We start from the raw sequence: 18460 nt of genomic DNA, 5'->3' as shown, positions 1-18460 counted from the left end.
GTTATATTTTATGTTACGGGTTCATGCATGTCTGTTTTACTCTCTGTGTGTGTCATTCCCTTCCTATCTAGGGCCTTCAGGGTGTTAGAGGGCCACCCGGCCCAGCTGTAAGTAATCTTCCTTGGTAGACTTCAGTAGACCTGAATCATTGTCTATAGTTGCCTTCCTCTGCTTGCTTGCTCACTCTCTTTTTAGTGCAGTAGGAGTGGCTCTGCCTTGGCACTGAAGGAAACAAGGACCAAACAAGGCTTGCTTATGGGATTGCTCAGGGTCTCGCTAACTCTCTGGATATTTGAATTGGATCTTTGCAGGGCTTGCCAGGCTTCCCTGGAGTTCTGGGCAGACCGGTAGGTGCTCCCCTTCCGTTTCTCTTTTCTGTATCTTGTCTTTGCATGCAGCGGTTTGCCACTTGCTGATTATAAGCTATGGTGGGTTTCCATTGTTGTATTGTGTTTACCTTTGCATTGTTGCTCTTACGCTTTGCAAGAAGAAAATGGGGTCATTGCTTTGGCGCAATGGTCAAAACACAATTTTGAGATTTAGAATAAATGTAACTTCTCTCTTCATATGTCAAATGAAATTTACTGTATATTCTCGGGTATGCACCTAGAAATTTTAGTAAAAAATGGGTCAACTTATCTATGAATCAGTGTCAGTACTGTAACTTAACTCTTATCAAAAAAGGAACCACCCCCTTCTCTGTGCATGAAGGCAAAATGTGAGGTCTGAAACTATCCCAGAAGCACCTAAAAGAAGCCCTGACCCCTCTGGCCTCTCCACTGTGGCATTGCTTTTGGCCTTTATGAAAGCCTGGTGAGAAATTGAAGCAATGGCAGCCAGGAGCAGCTGGCCCACAGAGGTGGCTCTGACACTTTCCCTTCACCACAGAATGACCGTCAATGTATCTGCGGGACATATCAAAATATAATTTTGGTTTCAAAACCTGCTTTCAGCTTATACATGAGGTCAACTTATGCATGAGTATATCTGGTAGATTTAAATATTTGTAATGTATTTTGATGTCCTGGGAATAGCTATATAAGGAGGAATCCATAATTATTGTGATGAGGAGGTTATTTATTTATTTATTTATTTATTTTCTAGTCTGCCATTTTCCTGAATAGGACCCAATTAGAATTATTTTCCATTGCGTATTTATTTATTTGCTTGATTTAGACCCAGCTGTTCTCTCCAAGGGGATTCACGGTGGCTAACAGCCACACACTTTGATCAATTTAAAACAAAGTGAATACATTTTAAAAAAACAATTATTACTATGTTGTGTTAGGTTAAAAAAGTAAAGATAAAGGTTTCCCCGTGACATTGAGTCTAGACGTGTCTGATCCTGGGGGGTGGTGATCGTCTCCATTTCTAAGCGAAGAGTCAGTTTTGTCTGTAGACACCTCCAAGGTCATGTGGCCGGCATGAGTGCATGGAGCGCCATTACCTTCCCACTAGAGCAGTACCTATTGATCTACTCACATTTGCATGTTTTCAAACTACTAGATTGGCAGGAGCTAGGGCTAACAGTGGGAGCTCACCCCACTCCCTGGATTTGGACCACTGACCTTTTGGTCAGCAAGTTCAGCATTTCAGTGCTTTAACTTGCTGTGCCACCAGGGGTTATATTAGACTACTGTTAAAATATAATAAATACAATTTAAATGCCTTTTAAAACACACAATCCCCTCCTGCAAATTGCAGCATGTTGTAGTGTACTGTAGTAAGGTCCTCAGCTTTCATTTCAATTAGGCCTCACTGGGTTCATTCCATCACTCAGAAATCTGTAACTTAGAGAGCATGCAAATAAACCGTTTGTTACCAACAAGCGAATAAATATTTTCCTCTCTATGTGAACCATTCCAAATCTCCAGAAATGTGTTGTGCACGTTTGAGTTGTAGCTGTAATTTTTATATAACATATTGCTATTAGCTACTCGGAGTAGTATGTAAACACCAGAATGGTGGGCTATAAGGTCATTTTAATAAATATAGAGCAGTAATATCCACAACTCTTTCCTTCCATTTAACATAATATTTCCTCCACCTTCCTGGGTGTATGCAAACACTCAAGGAAGATTGCATAGAGGAAATAGGGTGACAAAATCACAGTGGATTGATTCTAGGTTGGCCATTCACCAGGATGGCAGAGTGGAGAATCTCATATGTTGAGTTATTCCATGGGCTTGTGGCAGTCTCCCATGAAATATTTTGACAAATTTGCATTTCATCTGTATCAAGGCTTCTAGTATAGCTAATAGATGCTGAGAGACAAATCAAATACTCATCCACCACTGATGATGCACCTATTTATTCATACAGGGTAACCAAGGAGATCCTGGACCACCAGGCCCTGCTGTAAGTCAAACTGACCTTTTCCTGAGCAGTATTTCACTTAAAATCGGTTACATGAGTATGCATTAAAATCTGTGCGACTATGAAGCAGAACAGACAACTCCGCATCAGTATGCTTGCCTGCAATGTCCTGCCTCATGCACAGAAGAAGAATTGTTTGAGGCTACAGGCAATGCGGTCACTGTGGCCCATTTTGGTCAAAAGATATTTAGCCACTTGTGCTCCTTCTATTTTTATCAGTTTTATACTAATTTATGCAATGCTTTGATACAAAATAAATAAAATTGGCTAAATCATATCTCTTCATTCCTCGCAGGGTCCTGTTGGCCCTCCAGGCACTCAAGGTCTCCCCGGGATAAAGGTATGTGTCCTGTTTTAAATGCTAAAGAAGGTAGAGAATTCTGAGGTTACTGAATCTTCATTCTCCCCAAACCAATGACAGTTCGAGATGTACATGCTTAGCTTTCCTGTAGGTAAAACACTCCAGTCTGGTTCACTCCATATGTGCAACACTGTTTCATAAATGCACCTCTGAATCCACTTGTTTTCTAAACCTATGGTGCAACAACTCTATTATGGTGCCAGATGATTTGCCCACATGGATTTTTGCAGAAATTTGTCTGAAATACTGAGAAGGGTTTTTTGCCCTTTGTTTACAGGGAGATGTTGGAGAACCTGGTTCCGGCATACGGGTAAGTATCTATTATCTATACTCCTAAGCATATATATCCTGCTTTATACTGACCATTTTATGGCTTTTCTTCATTGCTAAAGAGGTACTCGTGAACTTCATGGGATCTTGACTTTCTGTGAAAAGTATGAGTATGGGGGCTGGGGATGTCGACTTCTTTAATGTGACAAACTGTTAATTTCACATATGACTGTATTTTATGTTATGTAATCTGTCTTTATTATGTTACTATTTATTATTTATTAAGAGCATTTCTATCCCATGCTTCTCGCCTCCGAAGAGGGACTCAGGATGGCTACCAGCAGGCACCAATCAGTGCCAAACAATATACAGCATAAATATATTTAACCTACATTAAAAACAGTTATAAATACATTAAAACAATATACCATTTCATGTCATCCTCCAAATCAATCCACAGCTGTCCGTTCAAACAGTCCATTAAAACCATCTTCAATCCATTGCCGTCAACTAAAGAGAAGTCCGTTAAAACCATCTATCCTTGGGAAGTGGGATCCAATACAAAAGCCAGTATAGTGATCTTGTTTGCTGTGTACTAATTTTGTTTCGTATCTAATAATAATAATAATAATAATAATAATAATAATAATAATAATAATTGCCAATACATCACACAGTCCTAGACACTTGGGAAGTGTCAGACGTGTGATCAAATACAAAAGCTAGCATAGTGATCTTATTTGCTTTGTACTAATCATGTTAGCTATCAAATAATAATACCAAGATCATGGAAGGGTGCCATGTATGCTTTTTGGGCATTACTTGGGACTTCTGGTCAACTTTTTGTTCTCTTACTTGCAGGGCTTGCCAGGTCCTCCAGGGACTATTGGGTTCCCAGGACCACAAGGACCGCCAGGAATTGTGGTAGGTGATCGATACGCTTCTCTAGTATAGGACCTATGACAAAATACAGTTGCTAAATTTGCAATTCCTTCCTGTCATTCATTATCAGGATGCTATGTTTGGGATGCCTTTCTCATTGTATTTTACTTGTTTGTGCTTTTTTCAGGGTCCACAAGGACCTCCGGGGTTACCAGGACAAGTGGTGCGTTTGTTTTTCCATTTTCTGTCTGGCAATATTTACAGCTTTTACACTGACAAAACTTAATGAACCAAGCTTTTGCACACACTGATTCTAACAATTTTCCCCCTCTTTTCATAGGGTGAGCCTGGGAAACCAGGTGTACCGGGCAGAGATGGAACGGCAGGGAAAGATGGAGAAGCTGGACTGCCTGGAAAAATGGTACAATTTGCAGCATGAGATTGCATGTAATGGGGAATTGCACTAAGACTCATGCCGGATGACCTCACTTGGATTGCCTGGGTGGGACAATGGAGTCCAAATAGTCCTTAATTGTCATTTCCTATACTTCTTAATACCTAACTGCCTTTGTTAAATGTTTTCTAGGGTATTCAGGGACCTGTAGGACCTGCTGGTCCCAAAGGAGATCCTGGGGATGCTGGGCCTCCAGGACAGGTGAGAAATAACTGCATTCCAAACACACAAGAAGAGATGTGTAAAATAGCATCTAGTCTCCATTATTGTTGTTCACTCGTTCAGTCGTCTCCGACTCTTCGTGACCTCATGGACCAGTCCACACCAGAGCTCCCTGTCGGCCGTTACCACCCCCAGCTCCCTCAAGGTCAGTCCAGTCACTTCAAGGATGCCATCCATCCATCTTGCCCTTGGTCGGCCCCTCTTCCTTTTGCCTTCCACTTTCCCCAGCATAATTGTCTTCTCTAGGCTTTCCTGTCTCCTCATGATGTGGCCAAAGTACTTCAACTTTGTCTCTAGTATCTTTCCCTCCAGTGAGCAGTCGAGTCTCCATTATTAGAAAGTCTGAAAGATTAAAATATTTCTGAAATCACATCGTTGCTTCTTTCATCATCTGTAAAGTCTTTCTTCTTTATGATTTTTTTCTTATTTTGTTTTGTTAAGAGAAATGCCTGTATTTTACACAGATAACTAAGGAAAGGGCAGAGAAACACTCATTTGAAAAAAAAAAGATTTTTTAAAGGAATAGAGGAGCCTTATCCAAACTGTTACTCTCTAGATGTGTTAGACCATAATTTCTCAAATCCCAGTTAACATGCCCAGGTTTATTGATAGGGATCGAACCTGCAGTTCCATGTGAAGGGCACCATGTTGTAGAAGGACAGAACAGAACAGAAGATAAGGCAAAGGTCTAAATAAGGGAAAGTGTTTTTCTCCAATCCACATTCAACCAAATGTTTAAATCCAGGATATTGACTGTTTGATCATAATGATTCTCTGCTGTCTCTCATTTCACTTGACACGATTTACAAACACTATAAAATATTAAAATTAAATGCATGCCTGTTGAAAACCAAAAGCATTTTTTCCCAATAAGACATACAAGCTTTAAAGAGTGATGTACTGCAGAGAGGCCAATAATCTCATGAGTTGGTGCCCATCTCTGTGAACATTAGGCCCTATCTTGAGGATTGTAGGCCTTTGGTATAAGGCTTCTATAGTTGAATATCAATTATCCGTGTTGCTCAAATTGTATTTTTTCTCCCATGACAATATTCATTTCCAACGTTTTGAAGTATAGTTAGAACCACATAAGTGACAGATGTCCCAGTATCTCTCTATATAAAACTCAAAGTATGTATGTATGTATGTATACTTGTTATATATATAGAAGATATAACTTGACATACATGATTTGACTTATGTATGTATGTATGTATGTATGTATGTATGTATGTATGTATTTGTCCATTTGTACCACAAAATGTGTTGCTAGGTGAAGTGTCCCTCAGTGATCTCACTTGTTTGGCTGTTGCTAGGTGAAGTGGTCCTCTGTAAAATCACTTGGAAGTAAAGGTAATGTGTATGAAAGGGAGAGAGGAAAAAAAGAAAGAAAAAGAAGGGGAAAGGAAAGGAAAAGGAAAGAAGGAAAGAAGAGAATGGAAAGGGGGAAATGTATGAGTGGAAGGGAGGAAAGAAAAAGAAAGAAGAAAAGAAAGAAAAGAGAAGGAGAATGTGTACAAAGGAAATGGAGGAAGAAAAGAAAGAGCCACAAAGAGATCTTGCCCATCATTGCCAGAGTGTTGCCATGGAGACATTTTGAGGTAGTCCTTCTCAGTAGGTGGGCAGCACTCAGATAACATTGAGTGTATATGCTAGTAACTAGATTTCAATACAAATAGAACAAAAGAGATCAATGCTCCCACTTCTTCAGTTTCAGAAAATACCATCTTACATTTTTATATAACTAACTACTTGCATTTGTTTTACAAGGATTCATCATAGGAAGCATTTCTTTTATTTATTTATTTATTTCTTGCATTTATTGACCGCCCCTCTCAGCCCGAGGGCGGTCAATTAATGCCTCATGTTGATATTAAGCTTTCCTCTCTCTTCTTCCCCAATTGGCTTCCTGCAGAGTGTTGCTGGGCCTCCAGGAATAAAAGGCGAGAAGGTAGGCCCAAATTTTACATAGATCAATGTGTAAATGTGTATAATATATTCTGATGGGAGTAGGAACTGGAATGCAACATCACTGGTTCTTTCATAGCTTGGGAAAGATTGTAGAAGAAGCCTCAAGGCCCAGATTCAGTGTGCAAAAGTGGCATCTGCTGTAAATCCTAATTAATTTGACTGGAAACAGGATGTTTGAGATGCTGGCAGAATTTGAAGGAGGGCTTCTATCATGCTGAACATCTACATCATCTTTTTTAGGGTACACCAGGTGATTTTGATGGGGAAATTTTTGGAAAACCGGTGAGCTGGACTTTTCATATTTCTTTACTTAGTAATTTTTCAGACCCATTCTCCAAACCAGGTCTCAGGGCTAATTTTTATGCTTTTAGGGTGTCAAAGGTGACCGAGGTCTACCAGGCCCTCGAGGAGAGAAGGTGAGGATCGTTCCTCAAGGCATGACCCTTGGGCATTTTTTCTTTGACAACTTTGGTCTTGATTTCTTTTCAGTGTAAATCTGATTAAATGATATTAATTTTACTGATGTAGGGGGACCCAGGCAGTGAGGGGGAACCTGGCGATCCTGGAGAAGATGTAAGTATTGTGTAGGATCATGCACTTGGTCCATTCATCACCTATGCATAGATAGCACAGAACTGACTTGTCAAAGTGTTTGTGGTTGGTTATTGGAAGGCTAAGCATAGATAATCTGAATTCATGCTTCCCTAAGTGAGATGCTTAACTCTCTAGAAATTCTAGATATATCAATACTTGTGTTTGATAAATATTGATAAATGGAGAATTAAGACTGTATGGTGCAAAAGGTTACAAGGCAAGGTTGACCATTTTCTCCCCTATTTATATTAGTATTCAAAGTACTCATGTGAAAAATAAAAAACAATGAAAATCAAGAACGAAATCTATAAACTAAAAGTGTTTGCCAATGACTTACTAATAATTATTGAAGACCCAATAGAAAATATCAGATAAGTATTTTCAACACTAGAAACTTTGGGAAAGGGTCAGGATTAAAAATAAACAGAAAACAAAAATCCTAACCAAAATTTGTTTAAAAAAAGACAAAATTGAAGTACAGGAAATTTCAGGTCTACAAATAACAAAAAAAGTAAAATACTTTGAGTTAACTTTATCAAATAAAAACAACACTTTCCCAAGACAAGGAAAAGACTTGGAAAAAAATAAAATGGATTTGCAAAAATGGAATAAACTAAACTCTTAGAAAGAATTGCAAACATCAAATGAATATTCTATCCAAAATATTGTATTTATTCCAAAATATTCCAGTTATAACCAATGATAATCTATTGGAGAGATATCTGGATTTGTATATCAAGGCATTTTTTTCTGTGTCAAGAGTGACTTGAGAAACTAGCCATCTTCAAAGATGTTGCCCAGGGGACGCTCGGATGTTTTACCATTCTGTAGGAGGCTTCTCTCCTGTCCCTGCATGAGAAGCTGGAACTGGCAGATGGGAGGTCACCCTGCTTCCTGGATTCAAACCACCAACCTTTCGGTCAGCAGTCCTGCCAGCACAGAGGCTCGACCCATTGCGCCACTGGGGGCTTCTATGGCAAAAAATGAAAGCCTAAAATAAGATTTAAACTTCTCCAAGATGATCAATAACGAGGTGGCCTAGCATTGCCAGATCTGATCATTGTTTTTTCTTTTCTTTTTCCATAACTTTTTTAAAAAAAGTATTTGAAATCTATCAGTATGCATTCCCTGATTGCCATCATCTTTAGGATCAGTACCAGCAATGAATAAAATAAATTTCCCTTATCTTATTTTCCATTTCCTGTCTTTGGATATTAATAGGGAGCTAAAGGATCTCCTGGGATCAAAGGAGAGAAGGTATGTCTGTTTCTGTTGGTCACAGTAAAAGAATTTGTTCAGGTCTTTTGGGTGTGCTTCTTCCTTCCATAAGAATATATGCTTACAAGCTATCTGCAATCTTCTGTCTTCTGTATATATAAAAGTTTTTATTCTTGTATGAATGTTGGTTGGTAGGTTCATTCATTTGTACCAAAGGCTCCTATGTGGTGTGATGGATCTGGACCAAACCTGGCACACATATGCCTTATTGTCCAACTTGAAATAATTGAGGGCTTTGAATTATAAGAACCACCTCTTTCAGACCCAGAGTAGAGGGGAAGAAAAGGAAAAAAGTTGACTAGCTGTTGCTAAGTGAAGTGGGCCTCTGTGAAATCTCTGGGAAAGAAAAGGAGTGAAATGGCTTGGCTGCTGCTTGGTGACATGTGCATGAGGGGAAGGGAAGAAAAAAGAAAAGGAAGGATGGGAAGAAATGTGGAAGAGAAGGGAGAGAAAAGATAGGGGAAGGGAGGGAATAAAGAGAAAGAAGGGAAGAGAAACAGAGGGAGGCAAAGGAAAAACAGGGGGGTGTATCTGGGTAAACAAAGGAAGAATAAAATGAAGAAAAGCAAGGGGTCAAAAGGAAAAAGAAAAGAAAGAGCCACAAAGAGAGTCTGCTCACTGTTGCCATGGAGACATTGTGAGGTAGGCTTTCTCAGAGCTGGAGAAGGGAGAAAGTAGGCAAGCAGCGGTTCCAATGACACCTTGGCAATGGTGGGTATACACTAGCATAGATATATATGTATGTGAATATGTGTGAAAGAGAGAGAGAGCAAGAAGAGAATTAAGTAGAAAGGACCTGATATCAGGAGATGAGCAGAATTCGCAGATGGGTCTGGCCCCCTGAGGCAGTCCTGGCATAGGTTATATTTAAAAAAAAAACATAATTTTGGTCCCGAAATCAGGTCTCAACTGATTTTATAGTTCACTGATACACAAGTATATATGGTAATTATTTTTTTGTTATGTACTTTTTTTCTTTTCTGTCTCCACCATGTAGGGTTCAGTTGGGGTTGGCCTTCAAGGACCACCAGGTCAGACTGGACCTCCAGGCTTGAAGGTATTTTTTTCATATTTTTTCTATCAAGCCATAGCTTATCTTCCTGGAACCATCACATTCTTGTAAATGTACTCATTTCCACAGCCATTGCATAGATGTCAAACTCTATTCCTCTTTTCCATATAGTTTAAAGGAAGCAGTTTTAGTGACGAACCAATGCCTCCTGTCAGTAATGGACTGGATGAGTGTGGATAAATAATCTTAAACCAGACATGACTGCTTCTAATCAATTGAAAGGCAGATCAAGAATAGGAATTTATTCTGTGAATGCCAAGGACACAGCTCTTGAAATTGCAGGTTCCCAGATTGGGCATACTCATGAATTTAGACGTGAGCTAGCTGTCAGAGTTTTGCAGAGGTAAAACTAATGTTCCCATTGCATTTGTTCCTGAAGATGTCAGGTCCTGTTATAGTGATCTATGCTATCATTATATCCCATTTTGGATTACTATTATATGGAGTTGCCTTTTGAAGCTGTTTTAAAAATACCAACTGCTTCAAAATGCTATGGTTACACAGCTTACCAAGGCTGGTTACAAAGGAACACATAATTCCTCTGTTTCAACAGGTTCATTGGCTACTGATCCATTTTTGTGTAGAATGGAAAGATCTAGCTGTAATCTATAAAGTCATCTACAATTTGGCCTGTGATTATCTCTAAGACCTTTGTATGTGGCTTCACCCATGTACAATCCTCAGAAAGGGTTTTTTGTGACAGTTATTACAGGAACATTTGGTGAGGACATTGGAATGAGTCTTCTCCGTGGTTCCTCCTAACATGTGGAATTCTCTCTCTTGGGAGGTTTTCTGTGCTATATTTTCTGCTATATTTCCACATACTGGCAAAGACATTTTCATTTAGACTAGCCCTTGACTGGGACCTGATTGTAGCAGAATGATCTCTGAATGATATATGCTGTTTATGTCCCCTGTTATGTTTTAAATGTGATTTAGACTGTTTAAAATTACTATTATCGGTAGGATTGTTTGCTTAATGTTTTTAAAAAAGCTTTTTAATAACACGTTTCAAGTGTCATTTATTTAAATCTGTATTATAATCATCCCCAAGTCCCATGCTGGAAGAAAGGCAGGATGTGAACTAAATCTATCAAATAAATAGTTTCAGAATACAGAAGTCTGTTCATATTTCAGCACTGCTGCTGGTGGACAGCTCCTGCTTAACCAGGGGTATAACTCTTGTTTTGGTATGTAAATCAACAGGGGAGGGGGTTTGCAGAGGCATCAAATCGACAGTTTTATCTTAGACTTAAAAAACTAAATAAGTAGATGAGACCATCATTCAGTACCGTATTATAAACTGTATCCTGATGCTGTGGTGTTTTGGTCTGATGAAGATGTTATTTCAAAGAGACATCATCAGCAGTATTACCAAAGTGTATTAACTAAATCTATTGGAATCACTCAAAACTGTGGATGATTTTTGAAATTAACTCTCAATTTCTCCCTAATGTCAGAGGAAGGGTATGATCATTTGGTTTTCTTTTTGCTGGATCTGTCAGCTATCTTGTGGCTTCTTTTCAGGGAGATCCTGGATTACCTGGTCCACCAGGACCCCCAGGTTTGCGAGGTGAGGCTGGAATTCCAGGCCAGCCAGGCCTGAGAGGAGAGAATGGGCTGAGTGGTCAGACAGGACCTCCAGGGGAGAGGGTAAGAGAGATAACCCCATCAGCTTTTAAATTCCCTTGCTCTGACTTCCTTTGTTGCCAAAATAAATGTGTGGTAGTATTTGGGACCCCCAAATAATTGCTGCACCATATCAGTGTATGGCTGCTCTCCAGCTAAGAATTATCATCTTGAAAGATGCTTTGATTTCCATAAGGAGGAGTAATGGCCTGGTTTGTTTGAATTTCTTTAGCTGTCCTTTAGCGACTCTATTTCAATAGGAGAGAAAAGAGATCCTATTATTTAAAGCTTTTACTTTATATGAATGCATGGGTAATGTCTATCATTAAGACTTCTAGGAGGACCTCTAGGCAATTTACTCTGAATCTCCATGCTCTCCCTAGACTACTACATCCCTTCACTGGCACTGTTCTGGATTACTGACAGAATCCCAATCTGTTATCTCTGACTTGGGTGATGAAGTAAAACTTGCAAAGGTTGGGGCTGTGGCGCAGTTGGCTAGGAGTCGGCTGCATTAAATCACCACTGACTGAAACATCATGAGTTCAAAGCCAGCCTGGGACGGAGTAAACTCCCGACCATTATCTACATTGCTATCAACCTTTGCAGCCCAAAAGACAGTTGCATCTGTAGGAAATTTAGGTACCGCGTATGTGGGGAGGCTAATTTAACTAATTTACGACACCATAAAAATCTCCAGCAGTGGGCAAAAGAATGAGGAAGTACTCCATCAAGGACTCGATGTCACAAATGGACCATGAAGTGACAGCTCCCCCGGTGGCCGGAATTTGAGCATACGCTCCTGAATTTTAAATTGCCTCAGTGTTTGTCTATATATGTTGTGTGTCTATGACATTGAATGTTTGACATGTATATGTGCACTGTAATCCGCCCTGAGCTCCCTGCGGGTGAGAAGGGCGGAATATAAATAATGTAAGTAATAAATAAATAAATCTTGGTGCAAATGTCTTTCCTCACCTAGTATGTGAAACAAAATTAAGAACTCTATCTGTAACCCCACCCAGCTTTGACCGTGAGTCCATTCACTGTGTCCATTATTGGAATGCAGATTTTGTGAAGCTGGTTTGGATCTCTAAACTGAAAAATCTTTTTCATACCAGGGTCTTATTGGCTTCCCTGGGAGAGATGGCACCGCAGGATCTCCAGGGCCCCCTGGGCCACCAGGACCAGGAGTAAGTACTGTGGTGTTTGGAACATAGGCTATTTAATCATCATGCCTACCCCTAGCCTATTTGAATTCTGATCCCTCTAGCAAAGTGTTACCTCTGTGTATTCTTGCACTGTGTTGTTGATAACATGATTTTTTTTTCTCTCAAAATAATTTTATTTTAGGGTGCACAAGGCATTGCAGGAGTGAAAGGTGACAAGGTGAGACCCAGCTTTTGTCCATACCACCCAGAAGTTGCAAAATGCAATAAAAAGGCATATGTTGCCTCTGCCAACTTATTGAAAGCCCCAATTGGTGTAATGGTTGGAGTGTTGATCTAGGATCCCTGCTCAACTATGGAATTGTCGTGGGTGAACCCCCACCTGAACAAATCTTCCCAAGATAACCTAATGATAGATTCAAGTTTGAAACTACTTGAAGACATGCAACAACAACAGCTTAACATCTTTGCTTGCTTACAATTTATATTTTCTTAGGGCTGCTAGTGCTCAGGCATCATTTTCCCTAGACTTCTTTAAATAATTTGATAAAAGCTTCCAACTGGTTGAAAAATATAAAAACTTTCAGCTTTCTGTAAATTAAAAGGGAATTTTGGTCCCTGTAATTTCAGGTTCCTATAGAAAATCATACAGGAACTTGATTTCTTCACAAGTTGATGCTATATATAGCTGTGGTAATGGGAGACTTTATTTTTACGCTACTAATTGAGTCATTTTTAAAGTATTGCTGTAATATTTTATTGCAATTGGTTATCTGTATCCAGAATCAACCATCAATGGCTTGAAAATATCCCTCTCTCCCCGCCCACTCCCAAAAATCAACAACATACACCATTGTATATCATGGACCTGAGCATCCATTGATTTTGACATTCACTGAACAGGGTACTGTGAGGTCCTGGAACCAAACCCCATGGGATCATTGTGCAGTGCTCTCGTGTTAAGTCTGCATTTTCTGGTTAAAAAATCATTCTCAAGTTCAAGAAGTTTGAAGTAGTTTAAAGGTTTTATTACATTTCTACTTCCTTAAATTCATTGAAGAGGTGCTTTAGATAGCAACAGTGTTCTTGATTCCATTTTCCTGCATTATAGGGGGATACAGGCATTGGACTACCCGGTGCTAGAGGAGAGCGAGGAGATCCAGGGCCACGGGTATGTATCTCAGTCTGTTTCCAGTGCCCAAATATAAAAATGAACTGCTAGTCATCCCATAGTGGGATGTGTTTGTTCCAGTATTATTAAGATCTAACTCTCTAATCAAAAGCTAGCATGGTACAATGGTTTAAGTGTTCGATTAGGAGTCTGGAGATCCAGGTTGGAATCCTCGCTTAGCCATGGAAACCCACCAGGTGACCTTGGACAAGTCACATTCTCTCAGCCTCAAAGGAAGGCAGTGGCAAGCTTCCTCTGAACAAACCTTGTCAAGAAAACCCTTTGATAGTTTACTTCTGGGTCCCCACCAGGAATGTCAGTGTGCTGGAGATAGCAAAGACCACCACTGGACTGGCCATGTTGTCTGAATGCCCGATCACCATCTCCCAAATACTTCCAACTCAAGAAGGGAAAATAGAATGTTGGTAGACAGAAAAAAGAGATTTAAAGATGGGCTTAAAGCTAACCTTAAAAACTGTGGCATAAACACAGAGAACTGGGAAACCTTGGCCCTTGAGCGCATTAACTGGAGGTCAGCTGTGACCGGCAGTGTTGTGGAAATTGAAGACGCACTAATGGAGGGCGAAAGGGAGACACATGCCAAGAGGAAGGTGCATCAAGCCAACCCTGACTGAGACCACCTTCCACCTAGAAACCGATGCCCTCAGTGCGGAAGAAATGTGGATCAAGAATAGGGCTCCACAGTCACCTACATATCTACCACCAAGGCACTACACTTGGAAGGCCATCATACTCGGACAACAAGGGATTGCTTAAGTCTGCGTCTTGATAATGCAGAAGTGATTTGAAGACACACAACAACAACAACAACAACAACAACAACAACAACAACAAACTCTCTAACCAACAGCAAGCAATTGTGATACAGCAACTGGCTGTGAAGAAATTAATTTGGCTTGAAAGATAACAAGATGTATTGGACTGCAACCTGAGCATCTCTAGAAGCAGGGCATTCTGGGAATAACAATCCAACACATCAATCCAATAGCTCTAAAATAAGCCATTGCCAAAATATGAAGAAGCCATAGTTGAACACATTCTGAAGACTCAACATAGTCTAATTATGACATAGTTACTTATAGATTCATCTCGTTCATCCCTTTCGCCCCTTCCTTACCTTGTTTCTTGAAATACACTCTAATTCCTAAGGAGGGAATAACAAACTACAAGTTGAAAATAAAAACTCAACAAAAAATAAAATAAAAACATTCTAAAACACAATAGTGAAAGAAGTAACACACAACCATTTTTTTAAAAAAAATTGCAAGAAGTCACCTTATCAACCCTGTCCGAATAAAAATCTTGTTGCTGGATTTTATGAAAATCCACCACTCTCAGTTTAGCCATACAACAGCCCAAAGCCATCCATCTTCCTCCAAATATTATTTTCTTTGTTCTCTCCCTAAACACATCCTTCTTTTTTTTTCCTCTTAGGGTGAAGATGGGCGCCCAGGGCTGGAGGGAGACCGTGGTCCTGCAGTAAGTATCCGCTGTTTTACTTTCTTCTATCTCTCAAACCTAAGCATAAGCACTGGTTGCCATTCTGAAATGATCTCTTTTCTGTTTTGTCTTTAGGGGCCTCCAGGAAACAGAGGGGAGAGAGGTGATAAAGTAAGTTAGGCATTGATTGTGGGGACTTGGACTTAGAAAAAGACAAAAGGAAGGGGTCTTCTGCTTAGCATGTGGCCTGCTGTGCCACAAATCCTGGATAATGAGCAAAAGCAGACATTTTTGGGAGAGACTAAATGTTAATATCTAAAATACACAGAGGAGTAGTACATCCCATACTTCACATTTCTTATGCATTCCTGCATTCAACTTCAATTTTAACAGACTCCCAAGTCTCAGATTGTCAAGTTCCACAACTTATAAATACATTCAGTTCCCAAATAACAAACAAGATAGGTTCTGTAGGTTTGTTCTTGAGCTTAATTTACATGTAAGTGTAACCTCTATATATTTTGCTTGCTTTGGATAGCATAGGAAGGGTTAACACTCCTGTGGTGCTTGTTTTGTTGTCTGTGCAATTCAGAAGATTTCACCTCACTTTCTGTCCCTGTGATAACTGGATTTTGAAAACGTCACTTGTTGGTGATAAAACTTCAGTGGAGACACCTTTTCCCCAAGATAACTTTTTCAGGAGTGAATTTCCTGTTCTAGAGTTAGATTTCTCTCATTTCCTGATGTCTCAGTCCCATTCTTAACAGTCCCATTCAAACATAAATTGGATGTTTGTAACTTGGGAATAATAACAAAATTTCCCTAAGTATGATTTCAGTCAGACTAGTTGCAGCTATTTGGAGTAGAAATAACCCAAACTATGCCAAAATCTTGACAATTACACATTTTGTTTTAACCTATACTTCCTTCATTTCTAGGGAGATGCTGGCCCTATGGGGCTAAAGGGAGACAAAGTGAGTAAACAAAGTGAGGAATACAAATGATGTGTGGACTTTAAATGCAACTTTGTTCTGAGCTGTATGTCTAACAAACCCCTTCCAATGATGCAGGATTAAAACAGTGTATACAGTTGATGTACATTAGACTTTCCTTGGAAAAGGAGAAATGAGGCTGTTTACCTGAAGAGCTTTTATTCCACACATCCCATGTCTTAAGATGTTCTGCTTATGCCATGCATGAACAAACTTTGGCCCTCCAGGTGTTTTGGAACAACTCCCACAATTCTGAATTGTGGGAGTTGAAATCAAAACACCTGGAGGGCTGAATTTTGACCATGCCTGGCTTATGGGAAGTTGGACTGAGTCTATAGGACCAAGACCCATAGTTCAGTTATAAACAAAGTATTTTTCAGGCAGCTTCAGAATTCAGTCTCTGTAGGTAGAGAAGGGAAAGACTCCTTTCAAAATTTCTGCAGACACTCTTAGTATTTACAGACATGATGTAGCTAAGTAGATCTAAGTCTAGCACTGTTGTAACATCTCTCTGTGAAGTAACCTTGTGCTTTCCTTGCAATTATTTTGTGCCTTGACTTTTGTCATGTTATAGTGAAAACCTTGGTTAGTACTTATTGACTTGCTTGGATCTGCTCAAGAGAAAATATTTCCTTGCGATACCGATAGGAACTTGTGCTGTTGACAAATGAAATGCTTTGATTTCTTATTGGTTGTCATATTTTCTCAATTCTAGGGTGATACTGCCATTGTGGAAGGCCCACCAGGTGCTCGGGGAAACAAAGGAGAGCCAGTAAGTATCGTGGCAGCATCAAAAATTAAAAATTATATCCTTGAGAGTTTGCATTTTTCCATTTTTCAGAAGCTTTCACTTTATGCGCTATTTGATATCTAGTCCCATGCCCTATAATTTTGGCATTTCATGTCTATTCTTCTGATTTCACTTTTGGTGATTTAGTGAGAATTCTTTTTTTTTCACCCTTCTCTAGGGAGACCGTGGCCTTAAAGGGATGGAAGGGGACAAAGGGGACAAAGGAGACCAGGGTGTCCCTGGAGAGAAGGTAACACAGCAAATTCCAGAGCAGCTGGGGAAGAAATTGGGCTGCATGCCTTTGTCCAAAGTAAAGGAACAGACTTGATGTAGACCCATAGTACTGTTGGATTTCACACAAACAACTTGATGGGACTCAGCATACACACCAAGAACACACCAGAGTTTAGTGGCATTGAATGGTTGATCATAAATTCCTCAATACTAAATCTTATTCCTGAGTTAGGGAAGTACCTACAATAGAAATAGGTTTATTTCTTTGGTTGAGGGTAAGTCTGTTTTTAGTTTGCAAACGCTTGTGTTTTGTATTTGCCTCTTCAGCAGCAGTTGGACAGCCACTTGTGCTTAAGTTTTTTAATTCCCCGTTGTGACAGATTCCCTTTCCAGATTGGCACTGTCCTTGTCACCCTACCTTGCGTCACACTTAATCTTTTCCAGGTTTGGGTACTTTGGTCTCAAGGCGGTTCCTTCTATGTGGGCCTGTGGTTATATTGTTGTGGTGGTTTCACTGTAGTTAGCATGACCAGTCTCAATGAAACTTAATAAGGATAGAGACAATGGTAAAACAAAAACAAATGTATTAAGATACACATAATTAATATAATAACAATGGAACCCCCCTCCACAATATTTCATAAGCTGTATTTGGTTGCCTTCATCCAGGTTTGTTTCTTCACACTCATGTTTTCAGTAACAGAAGTTTATGTTTTCAGTAACCAGAAGTTTTATCCTGCAGGGAGCAAGAGGTGAACAGGGAGAAAAAGGTTCAACAGGATTTCCAGGTGCACGAGGTCCTGGCGGGCAGAAGGTAACAGTTTAGTGTATGGGTTGTTGTAGGATTTTCAGGTTGTATGGCCATGTTCTAGAAGCATTCTCTGCTGACGTTTCACCTGCATCTGTGGCAAGTATCCTCAGAGGTTGTGAACCTCACAATCTCTGAGGATGCTTGCCACAGATGCAGGCAAAACGTCACCAGAGAATGCTTCTAGAATATGGCCATATAACCTGAAACACTTACAACAACCCAGTGATTCAATAATACAGCCTTCAATAATACAGTTTAGAGTGTCATTCATGTTATACATCTGTTTTTGTTGTGTTTTAACATTTGTTGTAAGAGTTGTTTAATTCTCTTGTGCTTTTATAACATTGTATGTCACCTTAAAATAAAGTAAACAAATCAAATAGTTCTCTGACAAAGCTTCATGTGAAGGAAGCCACTCATGTTGGTGGATATATAGTTGCAACTCACCAACACTTGTCAGTGAAGACTTTTAGATGTCACCATTTCAAGTTCAGTCCACTCCTTCTGCCACCAACTTCTTGCCTTCTTTTTAGATATTACGTTAAAAGTTGTGCTGCAGTCTTAGAATGGCTCATTCATGTGGGAGAACTCAAAGATAATGAATAGAATTTGTGACTTCAAGATAAATATTTTTTAAAGTCTTCATAGTTTGGAGATAATCTTCCTGACACTGAGAAACATTCAAACTTGAGTCCTTCTTCAGCCTTGCTCAGGGAGGGCTTC

At 39.6% G+C, this 18460-nt stretch overlaps 1 protein-coding gene across 1 annotated transcript in view; it reads left to right on the top strand.

Annotated features, from left to right (window-relative positions):
* The window catches only part of COL7A1 (collagen type VII alpha 1 chain), a 135570-nt gene that overhangs the window by 96171 nt on the left and 20939 nt on the right, over positions 1–18460 (top strand). The window contains exons 80-103 of the mRNA XM_067464786.1: positions 312–347; positions 2323–2358; positions 2672–2716; positions 3015–3047; positions 3869–3931; positions 4077–4112; positions 4230–4310; positions 4476–4544; positions 6481–6516; positions 6777–6818; positions 6908–6952; positions 7065–7109; positions 8352–8387; positions 9406–9465; positions 11008–11133; positions 12231–12302; positions 12463–12498; positions 13390–13449; positions 14905–14949; positions 15046–15081; positions 15849–15884; positions 16618–16674; positions 16871–16942; positions 17669–17740. Coding sequence (XP_067320887.1) covers positions 312–347; positions 2323–2358; positions 2672–2716; positions 3015–3047; positions 3869–3931; positions 4077–4112; positions 4230–4310; positions 4476–4544; positions 6481–6516; positions 6777–6818; positions 6908–6952; positions 7065–7109; positions 8352–8387; positions 9406–9465; positions 11008–11133; positions 12231–12302; positions 12463–12498; positions 13390–13449; positions 14905–14949; positions 15046–15081; positions 15849–15884; positions 16618–16674; positions 16871–16942; positions 17669–17740 — 1275 coding nt within the window. The remainder of the gene's footprint in view (positions 1–311; positions 348–2322; positions 2359–2671; positions 2717–3014; positions 3048–3868; positions 3932–4076; positions 4113–4229; positions 4311–4475; positions 4545–6480; positions 6517–6776; positions 6819–6907; positions 6953–7064; positions 7110–8351; positions 8388–9405; positions 9466–11007; positions 11134–12230; positions 12303–12462; positions 12499–13389; positions 13450–14904; positions 14950–15045; positions 15082–15848; positions 15885–16617; positions 16675–16870; positions 16943–17668; positions 17741–18460) is intronic.

Source organism: Anolis sagrei, chromosome 2 (genome assembly GCF_037176765.1).
Source record: "Anolis sagrei isolate rAnoSag1 chromosome 2, rAnoSag1.mat, whole genome shotgun sequence".
Lineage (NCBI taxonomy): Eukaryota > Metazoa > Chordata > Lepidosauria > Squamata > Dactyloidae > Anolis > Anolis sagrei.
Note: the sequence above shows the minus strand (reverse complement) of the source record. Positions and strands in the feature narration are given on the sequence as shown.